General features: G+C 39.0%; 1 protein-coding gene across 6 annotated transcripts in view; it reads right to left on the bottom strand.

The window, feature by feature from the left end:
- Positions 1-15,341, bottom strand: part of LOC105931089 (membrane-associated phosphatidylinositol transfer protein 2) — a 98,783-nt gene that overhangs the window by 17,409 nt on the left and 66,033 nt on the right. For all 6 annotated transcript variants that reach the window (XM_036140519.1, XM_036140520.1, XM_012869607.3 and 3 more), the window contains 8 exons: positions 8,982-9,196; positions 6,137-6,258; positions 5,519-5,752; positions 3,470-3,808; positions 3,264-3,359; positions 1,890-1,994; positions 1,584-1,639; positions 177-267 (listed from right to left, as the gene is read on the bottom strand). In XM_036140519.1, coding sequence (XP_035996412.1) covers positions 177-267; positions 1,584-1,639; positions 1,890-1,994; positions 3,264-3,359; positions 3,470-3,808; positions 5,519-5,752; positions 6,137-6,258; positions 8,982-9,196 — 1,258 coding nt within the window. The remainder of the gene's footprint in view (positions 1-176; positions 268-1,583; positions 1,640-1,889; positions 1,995-3,263; positions 3,360-3,469; positions 3,809-5,518; positions 5,753-6,136; positions 6,259-8,981; positions 9,197-15,341) is intronic.

Genomic DNA, 15,341 nt, shown 5'->3' on the forward strand with positions numbered 1-15,341 from the left:
AACGTTTCTGTATCTATTTAATTAAGAGGACATATTTCTTTGACTCTTTTGTTACTTTACCCTGGTCTGTTTACGTTTAAACTGCTTATAAATTTAAAATGGCCCGACTGCTTCATAGCAAAAATAAAATGTTATTTTATACAGGCTTCGTTTTCAGAAACAGATCAGTGATGTACCAGAGCCTGTGTCCAATATGTTACCACCATGCAGGACCAGAAGGAGGACATGGATTTTGGACGGCTGGGGACACTGCTGGGACGAACAGTCCTGCAGATAGGTGGAAGGGAGACACAGAAGGGAAAAACAAGAGGAGGTTAATAAGAATGGAGGCGCAAATGTTTAAAGGAAAAGCCATGAGTCACTGAAGTCCCCCTTTAAACGTCATGTTAGAATATAATGCATAGAGAGGAGTTTCTTATTATTATTCTGAAATTTGTATCAAGGTACTCAGTCCTGAACCAATGATTCAGATTTTTCACTCTCTGTAATCAGTAATAATAGCCAGTTTATCGAGGCGTTTGAGAGACAAGGGAGGGCAAAGTCAGGATTACACAGAAATATAAATACAAATCTGTAGTAACAAGCAAGAGAAGACACAATACTAAGGAAAGATCTTAATGAAAGGGGCTGGATACAGAAGAGAAATGGATATGATCATAAAAGGCAAAGAATACCAGGAAATTATGGTAAACATGATGTAATATTTGTGAGATGGGGATGAAGATGCAAAGGAAAAATAAGAGAAAGAACTTAGGAAGGACAATGCAAGTGAATAAAAAAAAAGAAGCAAAACACCAACATGTCATGTGAGGAATCTGATCTTAACAAGAAAACAGCCGGAAATAGATTATGTATTTAAAAAAATATATTGCAACGCTCTTATTTTCATAGTTATTTCATATGTGGTAACCTTTTTATCTATACAGTCATAATAAATGAATTTGAGCAATGTTGAGAAGTTAAATGAATTTAACACATGCAACACAATGTAACACATTATAATAATTATAAATTTTAAATAGACTGATGTTTTCAAGCCTTTATTTCTGTTAATTATGAGGTAAATTATTCCCCTGACAATGAATGAAAACACAACATTTTTGATATAGAAATGTGGGCTTAATAAAGACTTAATATTGCCAGGGAGTAATTTTGGGATCACACTAACGTTTCTTTATTCATTCTAATATCTGTCCAGCTTCTGTTAAAGTCAGTATGGTTCGGATTCTTTGCTTCCAGCACTTGCAGTAGGTTATCTTGCTTTTTGAGTTCCTGGTATGATTGAAAATTTAAAGTAAAACACAAAGCCTTGCGTAAACTGACATCTGTGGACGGCCTCCAGACCCTCTTCTGTCCACAGTCGTCTAAAATCCCAGAATCTCTAGATGGACTGAGACGTTGCCCTGACAGCAGTAAAGATGAGGAGCCTGGACTTTAATACTGTAAACATGGCTGAAGACTACTACAGAGATGGATTTGCTTTTTACGAAGCAGAAGGGTCAATGCCTGCAAGCACTGTATAATCCATTGAGTTGAAATAAGATAAACTGGAGAGAAATGAGAAAAGACTGAAGGAACAGTACCTCCATCTGGATGTCCTCGGTGACGCTGTACTCCTCACTGGACTCCTGGTACGATCCTGTTTGAACAGAAATCAACAGCTCACACACTGATATTTAAAAATAAACATAATTAAACACCATATGTACCGTTGTGGTCTTTAGTCTATCTCATCTACATTTGATGACCACTTATTTAACCTGACCCCTACACAGAAGCATGACTAATGTGAAAGTCTTAATTATTCAGAGTATAATTACACCCGCAGGAAAAAAGTTAGATTAAAACCAAAGGATATTAGAATACAGTATCATTATATCATCATTTACCTTGTGGTTCATCCACTTCTATTGTTTCTATCTTGTCCATGAGATCATTAGAGCTCCACTTGGTGATTTCCTTGGAGAACATCTCCTCATTGTCAGAAAAGTCCTCTGCAAAACATTTCCATTAGCTCAAACATAGCATGAAGTGCTTCTTGATTCCAGAACCAAAACGGATTTTGTAATGCACTGATTGTGGTTTTGAAATCTTCCAATTCACCTTGGATTCAGGTCAAAGCAGATTCATGTCTTATAGACTGGCCTAGTCAAAGTCCAGACCTGTATTCAATTAAGAATCTGTGGCCAAACTGAAGACATCGCTGCTCTCAGACACTCGTCATCCAGTCTGAGTTAAAGACATTTTGCTGAGAGAAAAATGTCTGGCTGTTCAAACCTGACAGACTTTCCTCAGAAGAACTACAGCTGAAACTGCAGCAAAGGGCGGTTTCTGAATATAAATGTAGCCGCATATTTTCTTTTATTAAAGCATTTATCATTTTCCTTCCACTTCACAATTACGTACAAATGTGTCTGTCACATAAAATCTAGATTACATGCATGTGTTTTCTGATGTGTTTTGAAATTAAACTGTTTTTGCTTACTTTACGATCCATCTACCATCTGAGCCCTGTTTGATTTATCTGCAGAATAATCAAACTGTCTGTCCTTGGAAGAATGTGCACAGAAGCTGCTTTACTCTACCTTGCCTTAAGCTATCAGATCTGGGGGGAAGGGGGGGGGGGGGGGAGAAATAAAACTTATTGTATTCATATTCATGAGAATATTCCTCTCTTTTATGTGCTTAAAGTTTTCCACAGTACTTTGCCGATATTGCAGTCAGAGCTGTACTGTGAGCTTTGAGCGGACTGAAAATAAAGATCCTGAGGGCTGCAGCCTGCTTCGGATGCTGGTGAGAGCTGGGACCCAGTTTCTGGAAACTAAACTTCTGTGAAGGACAAAAGCGGAACCTTTCCTACTTTTAAATTTTATAAAGCATCAAAACCCTCTGAGTGATCCACACCACAGACACAAAAACTAGGCAACCTCCACTTTAACAATATTTACCGTAATTACAGTAGCTGAACGTTATTGGTTTTTTTTGCTCTTGCTTTAGGTTCAGGATATTTGCATTTCGTTAATAACAGAATATTAACAATCACTTCTATACCATTAATATTCTTGTGACATTTTATAATTGACCTAATTTGTTACTGTACATCTTTTATCTGTCAGGCAAAACGGTAAGATTAAGGGAGACCGAAAGGACAGCTTAGTGCTGAATGCAATCGTGAATGTTTGAGAACCTGGATGAATATTTTGGGTTCTGCGCTGCTTGTGATAAGGTGCTGATTCTGAATTTAAAGCGGTGAGGATGGTTACCGTGGGCATCGAAGAACTCGTCGTCGGTGCTGTCGTCAGAGTCCCGGGCAATGCTCTGCATCCTCCACTCTGAAATGCTGTGGTGAGACGGGCTCGCTGCGAACACAAGACAGAACCCTGGGTGGCAGTAGAACTTGTAATAAAGTAAACAGTAACGTGGTTCAGAGGAATAAACCAGTGTATGAAACCCAGGGAGATCCACTAACTTCCTCTCTTTGATGACCTGTTGGATGATCTGGAAGATGTGGACCACTGCTTGGTAAGCTCCCCTCGTGTCTCCAGAGAATCTCCGAGCTTTCCTCGTGTTCCCTCGTTCTCCGCGGCTGACCCCAGGTTCTCTCCTGCCTGTTCCTGTTCCTGGCTAACCGAGGAGCCGTTGGTCTCTCCTCCGCCTTCCTCGTTCAGGCTGTACTGGGCCATCTTCTTAGCTAAAGCTAACTGGGTCTCCAGCTCCAGCTGCCTGATGTCCTCGATGGTAAGACCATACCACTCGTCCTGCCAGCACCACGCCTGCCGGTGGGCCCTGACCATCACTTTGCGGAGACCTGAAAGAGTAATTGACCTCGTATGTGTATTTTGGTTAAAAATGGTCTCTGTAGCATAAATCAGAAGCTGTTGCATATTTCTGTGTACAAGTATGGCCTAATTCTATTAAGTAGACACAATCATGAGTTGATTAGTCAGAAAAAAAACATCATTTCTGCCAATTCATCTATTTTTGGAGACAAAACCAAATACTTTATCACAAAGAATTTTTTAGAGAATTTCCATCCCAGAATTTACAGAATACAGATTACCATTCCAATAACTTCCCAGAACATCTGTACTTAGTACTGTTCCACAATGTAAATATTAGTTTTAAAGTTTACTATATATATATATATATTTATATATATATATATATATATATATATATATATATATATATATATATATATATATATATATATATATATATATAGAGAGAGAGAGAGAGAGAGAGAGAGAGAGAGAGAGAGAGAGAGAGTATTTAAATATTTTATAACCTTTTATTTTTTTATGCTAGATTAATTATTTCATGTTGCTTCAATAGACAATAAGTATCTGTTGGGATGGAGTGGATACATTTTAAGTTTTGTCTTAAAATGTATCATATAGGTCTGTGGAAAGATTAACATTTTGTGAAAGATGAAGACCTGTTCCACCAATAAATAGTATATTATAAGTTTACTAAGGATATACCAAGTATAGTATAGACATTTTTGATACATTCCCATTTTATCAGAAGGTAAAGGCTGTTATTGGAGTCACTTCAAGCATCCAGCATAAAGAGGTGAGTGAATCTTCAAGCAGACAGAGAATCTGGATAGTGCAAGCATGACATGAAGTGACGTTGCTTGCACTATCCATGGTCATGCTGTGAAGTTTGAGTAGGCCATATGGTAATTATATAACAGTATGACAAGTGAACTGACTAAAAAGCTTTGCGACATTCATGGCAGAGAGTTTTTTGACAAGGCAAAGCAATCTGTGACAGAAAGCCTAAGCTGGAAATTAGATTAGAATATGAGATGTGTACGCCATTAAAACACACACAAACAGGAGCAATATTGTGATGGCTATATTCCAATTTTAAGATTATTCCTAAGGTTTTAAAATTTCTTATCAGTTCCTTTATTAACACTATTTTTGTTTTTGTTTTTTCCCCCTGACATTTAAACTTTTTGTGTATTTCATTTTGTTAAACCTTTATTTATCCAGGAAAGCCACCATTGAGATTAACAACCTGTTTTTCAAGGGAGATCTGGCAAAAAAATAAAAACAAATAAACATTTACAAAACATTATACATAAAGCATCTTATATAAATACCATCCACATAGACTATTTAAAAAAAAAACTGTAAAATGTTACATCAGACAGAATTATAAACACAGACACTTTAAAGAAGTTATCTTTAAGACCATCAATGTAGCTTTAAAATCACTCTACGTTGCTCTACGTTGTGGGGCCTAGGCAGGCAAATGATTTTTTTCCCCTGACGGGACAGAGAGCAAGTACCGGTCGTTGGAGTGCAAAGAGTATTGCTTGGTGCTCTTTTGTATTATCAGTTCACACAAATAGAAGAAGACCTAAAATTGCCTTATATATGAAAGTGTACCAGTGATGGAGCCGTGTACCAGTGATTGCAGCAGCTCGTTTTAAGTCTTAGGGCAGAATATGATCTTGACTCAGAGACGAGGATAAACACTCTGACGCCGATACCCATGTACTTACCTACGTCGTGTATGAAGCGTTCAATCTTGGACTGCATGCCCCAGTATCTAAACTCCACTTTGCACAGCTTGTAGGCACACATGACGACAGTCTGACCAGGGTTCTGGTTGATCTCCTCGATCCAGTCCTCTGTCAGCGGGCCCCGTCTGGTTTTGATTGACTGGTACAGTTTAGGGTCTTCTTCCACCAGGTATTCATGAGGAGGGATGTAGTCCTTGACAATGTCTATAGGGTCTTGATTGTGAAAAAGACAATGGATCGTCAGACTGAGGCAGATCTGAGCTGCAGATATAAACAGAACAGGTGAGGAGCTGCCAGCAGAAAAATGTGAGATTTTCCTTGTCTCTTATGTAATCTGGCCCTGCAGGAAAGTGTCTGAAGCAGACTCAACATTTATTCTGCTCCCTAGTGAATTTTAGTATGCAGAGCCTCAACACCAGCCCCTACACTCCTCAGCCTGTACGCCTGTTTACAGCTGCTGCAGCCTCCACTGCACATATCGCTCTGCAAATTAGATTCCTGTTTATCAGGCGATGACAATCACACAGAGGATCCCAAAGGCACAATTCAAGAGTAACGACCTAGACAAGGTGCGTTTAGATAGGTACATTTACTTACCGACAGTCCTCTGTCTCTTTTCAGCAGAGGAGAGATTGAAGACATCTGCTTGATTTCCAGTGTCTGGTTTATAGTACGTCTCAATGTCTATGGAGAATTTCTCCACAAATGGACAAGTATACCTGAAACACAGGAGAAATAGTCTATCAGGATGCAGACAAACATAAACACAATCTGTCAAATATACAAATACCAAAACGTGCGCCTCTTGTTGGTGACTGTTCTTGAATTTATGTTTGTCACCCAAACCCAAAAGACTTTGGGATATTTTTTTCAAACGTTTACTGGAAAAGTTTCCCTAATGCACTTAGTTCAACAATAATAAATCAAGTATGAGGCACCTTAGAGCTTTATGAATGTGACAGAGTTTAGGAAGACTGCAAGTTACTGTGCCACCAGCCCCCTGACTGTGTAAGAGCTGGAGATATGACAAAGTGACACATTTACACAATCAAAAGATAGAGTGAAGAGGAGTCCATCCTTGATTAAAAAAAAAAAAGAAAGAAAAAAAACTTGAAAATGTGTTTTCTCCAGAACTAGGATTGAATTGGAATGTGTGGATTTGAATCTGTCTAGGGTTGGAATGACTGAATTATATGTCTATTTACAAAAGGGATCAATTTGCCTGTTTATGCCGCTTGTTCTCAACACATAAACATATGTTTATTGTCATGTGGTCTCCCACAACTTGTTTTATTGGTCAGACAGTGGAAATTGTTAATAGTCCAGTGCAGAACTATTTTCCCAGGATTTCTGCACTCTATCTTCCTGTGAAGTATGGCATTTCCTGCTCAGGGCAAAGGTTTTCCTAATTCTTGCCACCTCAAGTAAACAAATAAATTTCTAAGTTTTGTCCAGATATACGAGTGTAACGAGGTCTTGTGCACTAGCAATTTAAAACACCACGTTACTCGTTAGGCTCTATCCAGTTGCTGTCGTCACATGATTTTGTCTGTTGCAAAAAGAGCGAGCTTTTATTACGCCTCCAGGTGGGACAATGAGTGGTTATACGCTTGTCATCCAAATGTATTTCATTAATATAAAAAGAATCATATTAATGAGACCGTGATGAGTCTCACATGTCAGCAAGCTATCAAGCAATTAATGATCATTTGTGATGCCAACTAACAGGCAGAGATAATGCAGTGTTCATATTGGCGTAGGAAGCTCGACCACAGATTCCACTTCATAACCAATCATTGTAATTTTGTCACATGCTATCTATCGTATATAGCTTCTATGCACTGTGGGATGATTGCCTGTTCATGGGGGTATCATGTGAACCTTAGTGTGAGCAGTGGGTTGAACAGAAGAGGTGGTCTTTGTAAAGCGCAAAACAAAATTCCCTATGCAAAGAAGCAGTCTGGGGATCCGATTCTCGTTTAAATGGACGTGCACAGTTTTTCAAACCCAACCATTTATGTTTAAGGCTTGATAAAGAGCTGGCTGTTAAAAACTGTTAATCAGGCTGGTGGAAAAGCATTCAAGGAGTCCTCACCAATTTAAAATAGCTAACCTCGCAATGTTTGGGGTATCTAGTAGAAGAAAGAAACTAACAATAACATGGCAGATCTGAACTAATTTCAATCACTGTTAGAATACCACGAGTAGATAAGCGTTAGCCTGCTAACCTTAGCCTCCTATCTGTGCTATATGACAGGGCATTTAGACCAATATTGACTATATTTGGTTGAAAATGTAAATATCTTACACTGCTAAAATCTTAGGATACCAGATGCTAAAGAGAGGTCCTTTGAAACCCAGTTTGAGATTTCTGGAACCCCAAAAATATTTTTTCTGCTTTTTCAGCATTTCTACCACCTTGGAATTAGATAAGCATCTCTGGATTCTACACTGATTATTGATTATTTAAAGAACAGCCTTTAACTTACTGAAACTTCACTCCATTTGTGCTAAGAGAGAATGAGTAGTTCTCACATCTCTGAACACCAGAGGAAGTCGCTTAAGAAGTCAGCGTTACTCCCTGGTCTGCAATGCCCCTTGTTCAGCCCACATTCAGTAAACGGATGGCTGTCAAGTTTTAAACAAGAAATGTAGTACAGTGTATGGGGTGAAGCCCTCAAAGCAGATCCACGGCGTCAAAATCAAGATGATGGGATGTCAGCTCCTAACCTGTTGGGACGTTCACCTGGGTTCAGAGAAAATGGGGTATAGAGACGGCAAGAAACAAAAACACGGCAGTCTCTTAATTGCAATTGTAGTTTGGACATGAGCCACAGGTATCCTTATCTCCACCCAAAACAAACAAAAACATCAAAACCACAAAACCAGTAATCTAAATCATTTCTGCTCCACTCCTTTCTTTCTTTACGCAATCAAACAGTCTTCGCCCGGCTTTTTAGTGTTTGTCTCTCTTTAACACCCTCATACTTTTTGTTTTTCATGAGTCCATCCCACCACCACACGGACGGAACAGGGAAGTGAATATGGGATGCTTTCCTGTATCTCCCTTACATATTCTATCTTTTATGCATTTTACTGAATTGAATTATCTTTAATTTAATTATCAGCAGACTAAACTGGGCTTTAGTAATCCCAGTAAAATCCCAAAGGCATGAGAAAGGGGTTGTCTAGGAAAAATGGTCCCTGAGAATGATTGTATGTAACAAAATGGCAGCAAATAAACTAAATAGCAGGGGGAAAACAATTCCATTTGCAATAAAATCACAGCTACTAAGTACATTTTATGGCTAAATTGAGAACCTGAGGTGAAGTTTGTGTTGAGCTTGGCACCAAGTGGATGTTTCACAAGGGCCACCGTGGTGTAATGATGCATTATGTATGTGTGATGATGGCGTGCTGCCTTTGCAAGACGTTTCCTCACCGAGTTCGTGTGTAGGGGTAAGCATTCCAGGACTCCTCCTCCACTCGAAGGGCAGCTTGAGGAAGAATGGCACAGAACCAGGACGGGATGTGTTTGCCGATGTGGTAGACCTTGTGTGTGTACTGACCCGAGCCTCCAGGGCCATCTTCGTAAGGCTTGTTCTCCAGGATCTCCACTCCGCTGCCCTCGCCGCAGCTCTCCTCTCTGCTCTTTTTCTGCAAAGTAGGAGAAAGTGTGTCTTATCATTACACTTTAAGCTAGAGTTGGTAATTCTGTGCAGAAACACTTTTTTCTCATACTGGCTAAAATGGTCCTTCCATCCTAAAAGTAGTCAATACATTATGTATGCAAAAAAAATCTATCTCTGTGGGAGCTGCAGGCCTGTAAAAACTCTGACCAGTCCAAAGATCCTAATCCAGAAACTCTAACCAAACCAAAACTCCCTGCAGGGATTTGACTCTACTGTTAACTCTGACACCCCTGAAAAAAACAAGTGCTTTTCATCGCTTTCAGAAATCACCCGATTAGTCATTTAATTTACCTGTATGTGATCTAATCTCAATATATTCATTTATTTTCCACAAGATATTCCTCTGATATTTGCAAACAACACACAGCAGTTCCAACCGCTCGGTGGTCTCAGCGACCCTTTTCAAACCTGTTCTTTTCAGATGCTTCTGATAAAGCTATGTAAGACTGGATGTGGTTTCCTGTGTGGGCGCGCTTCGGCGCTTCAGTCCAGGAAAAGGTACTGACCAAACTTTGGGTATCTCACAGAACAGGGTTTAATCCATCGTCTAAAAATGGAAAGAGTATGCCACAACTGAGAAATAACCACGACATGGCAATCTTCTGACACTGGCAGAAGGTGCCTAGGATGAGACACAGCATTTTAAGCACACCATCATTTGTTGGTGGTGGTGGCAGCATCATTTTGTTTAAAAGCTTTTCTAAAAGAAAAAAAAGGAAGCTGGATTTATAGATGGATGGCACAACATATAGGCCAGTCCTGTTAGAGGCTGCAAAAGACATGAGACTAGGGCAGATGTTGACTTCTAGCAGGACGGTGTCCCTAAACATGCAGTCAGAGCTGCATCAGACCAAAGCATATTCAAATATTAAAATGGCCTGGACGTAAATCTGATTGGACATCTGTGGCAATGCTGACTAAGATTTAGCTATTCTGAAAAGAAGAATAGGTAAAAACGTCTCTAGATTAATCTCTAGAAACTCTAGATACTGCATGTAAAGCACACATCCCAAATAATGTGTCCCTATAATCACAATGAATGGCAGTATTGACCTTTTACTTTCCCCTCTACTTCACAAATATCCACCACTTGTTCTTGGTCTATCACAAAATAAGTCCCCAAAAATAATAATGGACTTTGTGGTTGTAAAATACCAAAGTTAAAGGAGCGTGAATCCTTTGCATGGCTATGTAATTATCTAGCTCCTTGTTAAAATGTTCTGACATGTTTGATTAGGAAATATGTTGAAATGGGCATTTTCAGGGGAAATAAAGTGAAGCTATTGTTTGAGCCAGGCGGCACATTGAAGCTTGCTGCTCCTCTGTGTTGTATTCCTCCAGTATCAGGAATCAGCCCTTTCCCCCATTACAAAGGATTTCACACCTTCAGTAAAAAAAATAATTTAGTTGCTTACTTTTTAAAATAAATTATGACTAAATATTTAAGTAAATAAAATTCAATTGTGTTGTATAAGATAAGGAGAGAAGGCATTCAGGACCTTAAATCATCTTGTTACTGAAAATTGTTGTATAAATCAACTTGCCTTGCCTAAAAATATTTACCATTTAGGCTTAACATTATGACCATATATGGTCATATGCTAACCATGAAGGCATATTCGTCAAAGAACCCTAGAACATGAGAGTTTGGCCATTTATGTAGCTAAAGCAAACTAAAAGAGAACTATTAATTTCAAATATCAATAAGTGGTAAAAATATTCGGTTACACTTTATTTGAAGGGGTGTACATAAGACTGACATTACACTGTCATAAACATGACATAATACCTGTTATGAACATAAATGACCCTTTATGAATGTTTAGGACTGTTGTCATTAATTGTCATTCGGTAAATTATGACACTATTAAAGCAAAGTTGACATTTTTTAAAATGTCTTTGATATGACAACTTGACATTAACAGAGACAAGGTTAAGTTTAGGGCTTGATTTGGGATTAGGTTAAATTAAGGGCTTGGGGTTTGTTAAGTTAAGGGCGTGTCATAACAAAGACATTTTAAACAATGTCAACTTTGCTTTAATAGTGTCATAATTTACCGAATGACAATTAATGACAACAGTCATAAACATTCATAAAGAGTCATTTATGTTCATAACAGGTGTTATGTCATGTTTATGACAGTGTAATGTCAGTCTTATGTAGACCCCTTCAAATAAAGTGTTACCAAATATTAATTTGTTTTAAACTAAAAAACATTTTCTCAGTGCATTGCCTCTTTAACAACATGACTGTGTGCTGGTCCTACTTCCTGTAGCAGCCTCATCTGTGAACGTTTAGAAAGGATCTGTGCTGCCTTTGGTTTGTTCTGCAAGAACAAACCAAATTGAAAAAAACAAATTGAAATATATTAAAAGATGCATAAAGTCAAACCTGATGAGGAGAAATTGTTAGGATGAGGATAAGAGCTGGACGGTGATGAAAGCAGATGCAGATGGCAGGAAATACGGAAAGACACCCAAGATCAGAATGAACAAAGGAAACAGTGGCGGATACATCTATCCTCAGAAGAAGTGTTCAGGGATCTGCTTCTCTGAACAGCAATTATTTAAGCTGCTTAGTATTTCCGAGTATTCGCTTCCTTTAACTGGCAGTCTGACGGACAGGTTGTAAATTCTGCTAATGGACCAATGCCACATGTATTTATTGCAATAACGGCAACCTTTAGCTGTGTAAATCAGCAAATAAGCTTCTCATTGATTTGTTTTTCCAAGATTGAGTTCACAGACTCAAGCTGCACAGATGAGGGGTTCGGTGTGTGCTTGCATTTGCAGGGGACCGCATTACTTGCATTTGTGTGCACATAGTTGTGGTTCACAATAACACATGTGTATAAAGAACTGATTAAAGTTCAACATCTCCATCACAGCTTTTTTTTCCATACAATATATTATTTAATTTACTGTTGCCTTACAGAAACAGGCGTTGTCATGATCTGTGCCAGTCTGCTGCCTGCCACACCTCCCCGCTGCATGGTAATCAAGCTCATTCCTCTCCCTTCTGCTGAGAGCTCAGCCAAAATGGGTGCATCCCATCAATCAGCAGCGTCAACAAGGGGACTTCTACCACCTTGTGGCCGAACTGAGACTCAACTTTTAGGATACTTTCGGAACTGAACTTTGACACAGGATATTGTTTTCCAGTTTATTCCCTGCCAAACAGGAGCGTACACACATCTTTAGTCTACATTAACCATCGCGTAGTGTAAATACGCGCGTTCTACATGGGTATTGTGCTTCTAGTGTACATTTACTGACTGGTTAAAATGAAAGGTAACCTAAGCGTAGGATACACATTTGCCGCTATGCTGCACCGCTACGAGTCCAGTGTATTTCCTCCTTTACAGCCTCTTGGGTTCACCATCAGCCTAAAGAAGACGAACGTGATGGACCAGGACGTGGACATCCCACCCGTCATCATCATCAACAACTACCAGCTGGAAATGGTCCACCAGTTAATCTACCTAGCAGTGACGTGCAGTCAGGGGAGGCAAGTGAGGCCAGAAAATATATAATGATGATAACATAATATAAATTGTGATTCACTATGTCATTTGTAATAAGTTATTTTTTTATCTAATTTCCTCATTTATGATCATATTCTCTTTAAAATCGCAGACTTTTCGCTATTTTTCATGTAAATCCTTGGTGATAGCGAAGCCGGTGAGGCCGCAGCGAGCTTGGCCTCCCCTGGAATTACGCAATCCCATGTTAACTGCGCTGGCTTCCATTCTGTGAATGCATCTTCCTGTCTGTAGATCATAAATTAAATTTTTCAAACAGTTATGAACTGATTTTCCACCATTTAATATATGTGGATTACGAATTGTGTTTTGCTCATCAAACTGTGTGCAGGTAACATGTTTTCATGCTGCTGGGCGATCATAAACAGCAAAGAACTGGTTGTAGGTGAGGCCGGCAGTTCCTTGGCCGCTAGGCAGGGGGCGCTCAAGGGGCACCGCTCGTGATCCCAAAACTGTAGAGTGACAGCAAGTTATGGATGTATTATTAGTGAGTTATGCTAAGCAAGTAAAGCACTTAAAAAGACTCTAAACATCCAGCTGGAACAGGACTGATCAGGGAAGGCTTTCCTCCCTGGCAGTGATCTCCACTGAGACTGAGAGACTTTTAAAACTGAAGAAGATAAAGAGAACTTTTACCGGTAAATTATCGATATTTTTGTGCAGAAAGAGCGCCGTATGGAATTCATTTATAAGTAGAGGTAAGACAGCGATAATTATTCATGTTTTGTTTTTGTGATAAAATGTGCGTAATGTGGGTTATAGTTTTTAAATGTGTTACAAATGCAGAAATCCATCATAACTCATAAACTGTTACCAATCAAATGACACATTTTTTTTCGTCAAAGAATCAATATTTTTCCATGTCTCTTGGTGAATTTATTTGTCTCAATCAGTCTCCTTCAGCACTTTGCAATGAGTCTACTCTGTAGAGCGTATATATTTGTAAACCTGACTCTGATGACGTCAGTGCCTCACCAGCTATGAACCCTACCGCACGTCACTGCTACCCAGGCTCGACCACCTCCCCTTGGACGCTGAAATCAACAAACGCATAGGTAAAGCTGCAGTGACTCTGAGACAGCTGACCACACGTGTCTGGGAGAACCCTAAGCTGACCACTACAAATAAGATGGTGGTGTACAACGCCTGCATCATCAGCACCCTCCTGTACGCCAGCGAAACATGGACAATCCACGGCAAGCAAAAAAGTAAGCTGAACAGTTTCCACATACAATGTCTTCGCCGGTTCTTCGCCGGTTCTTCTGAGCTGGAAGCATAATAATCTTGCCTCTAAGGACAGCCGTTGCAGCATCCCAGAGGATGCTTGGGAACACATTCTCGTCATTGTTGTTGATCATGTATTCTTTAAATTCCTTCTCTGTATAAGTTTATTGTCCACAGTGGCGGTTCTAGACCAAATTTACCAGGGGGGCCAAGGTGGGGCCAGTGTTTTTTCACAGGGGCACAGAACAAAAAAATGAAACAACAAAATGGCAATATTTAACTGTGTAATAATATTAAGTGAGCCACTTGTGGTTTTGGAACTGCAGGTTTCGGACCCCTGATCTAGCAGTTGAAAACTTTGCCCCCAGCTCAATACAGCTAAAGCTAAACGTGAAACATCTTAATTTTTAAATCCTTCTAAGAGTAAACCTGTATAAGTAAAAAATAAAATTGGTCAAAGTAACCAATCAGTTATGGTTTCTTTGAAGTGTGTTTAATGTTATGTCTTTAGTACAGGGGCCATAACAGGGGCCAGGACCATTTCTACAGGGGCATGGGCCCCTGTTGGCCCCTGTCTAGAACCGCCCCTGATTGTCCATAATGTGTCTTTGCATTTGTTATTCAAGTTAAGGGTCAAATACACCCCGGCATGGCCAGATGTGTCTTTTGCTCAAAGGTCACATGGTGTGACTATGTCTATCTGCTTTAAACACAAATACGTGGTCTACTGTCAGTCAAACAATGTGTGGGGAGGAGAAAAGAGTCATGCACCTCTCTCCATATGTCAACTATTCAACAGTTTTCTGGCATAAAATGCTTCGGGCTACATCTTTTTTTGTCCAGAAAGGGGTTCAAGCAGACATTCCAGTCCTCTACACAGTTTAGGACCCCTGGCACCTACTTTGATATCAAATTGAAGATCTTTTTTATCAACCGTTTGTCATAACCGGATGATCTATAAACATTCAGCAACGTTACTTGTTTATGATCAATAAAACCTTTAACCAGTAGGTACTGTCCCTCTTTATTTGCCATTTGATATATATATATATATATATATATATATATATATATATATATATATATATATATATATATATATATATATATATATATATATATATATATATAGTCTATTCGATATTAGAATTCAAACTCCTCTCTTGTTTGCTTTTTCAAAAAATTTATAGTGTACATTTCTAAATCCAGACTTTCCAATTTGTTTACACTCCAACCTAGAAAGGTGTGTTCCTTGAAAATAATATAACATCTTGCTTTTCTTGCTTTATTTTACCTCATGTTTTGTATCTTTTTATAGGATCAAGGAACTCGTTCCCATTAAGT

The sequence above is a fragment of the Fundulus heteroclitus genome, chromosome 8, assembly GCF_011125445.2.
Source record: "Fundulus heteroclitus isolate FHET01 chromosome 8, MU-UCD_Fhet_4.1, whole genome shotgun sequence".
Classification (NCBI taxonomy): domain Eukaryota; kingdom Metazoa; phylum Chordata; class Actinopteri; order Cyprinodontiformes; family Fundulidae; genus Fundulus; species Fundulus heteroclitus.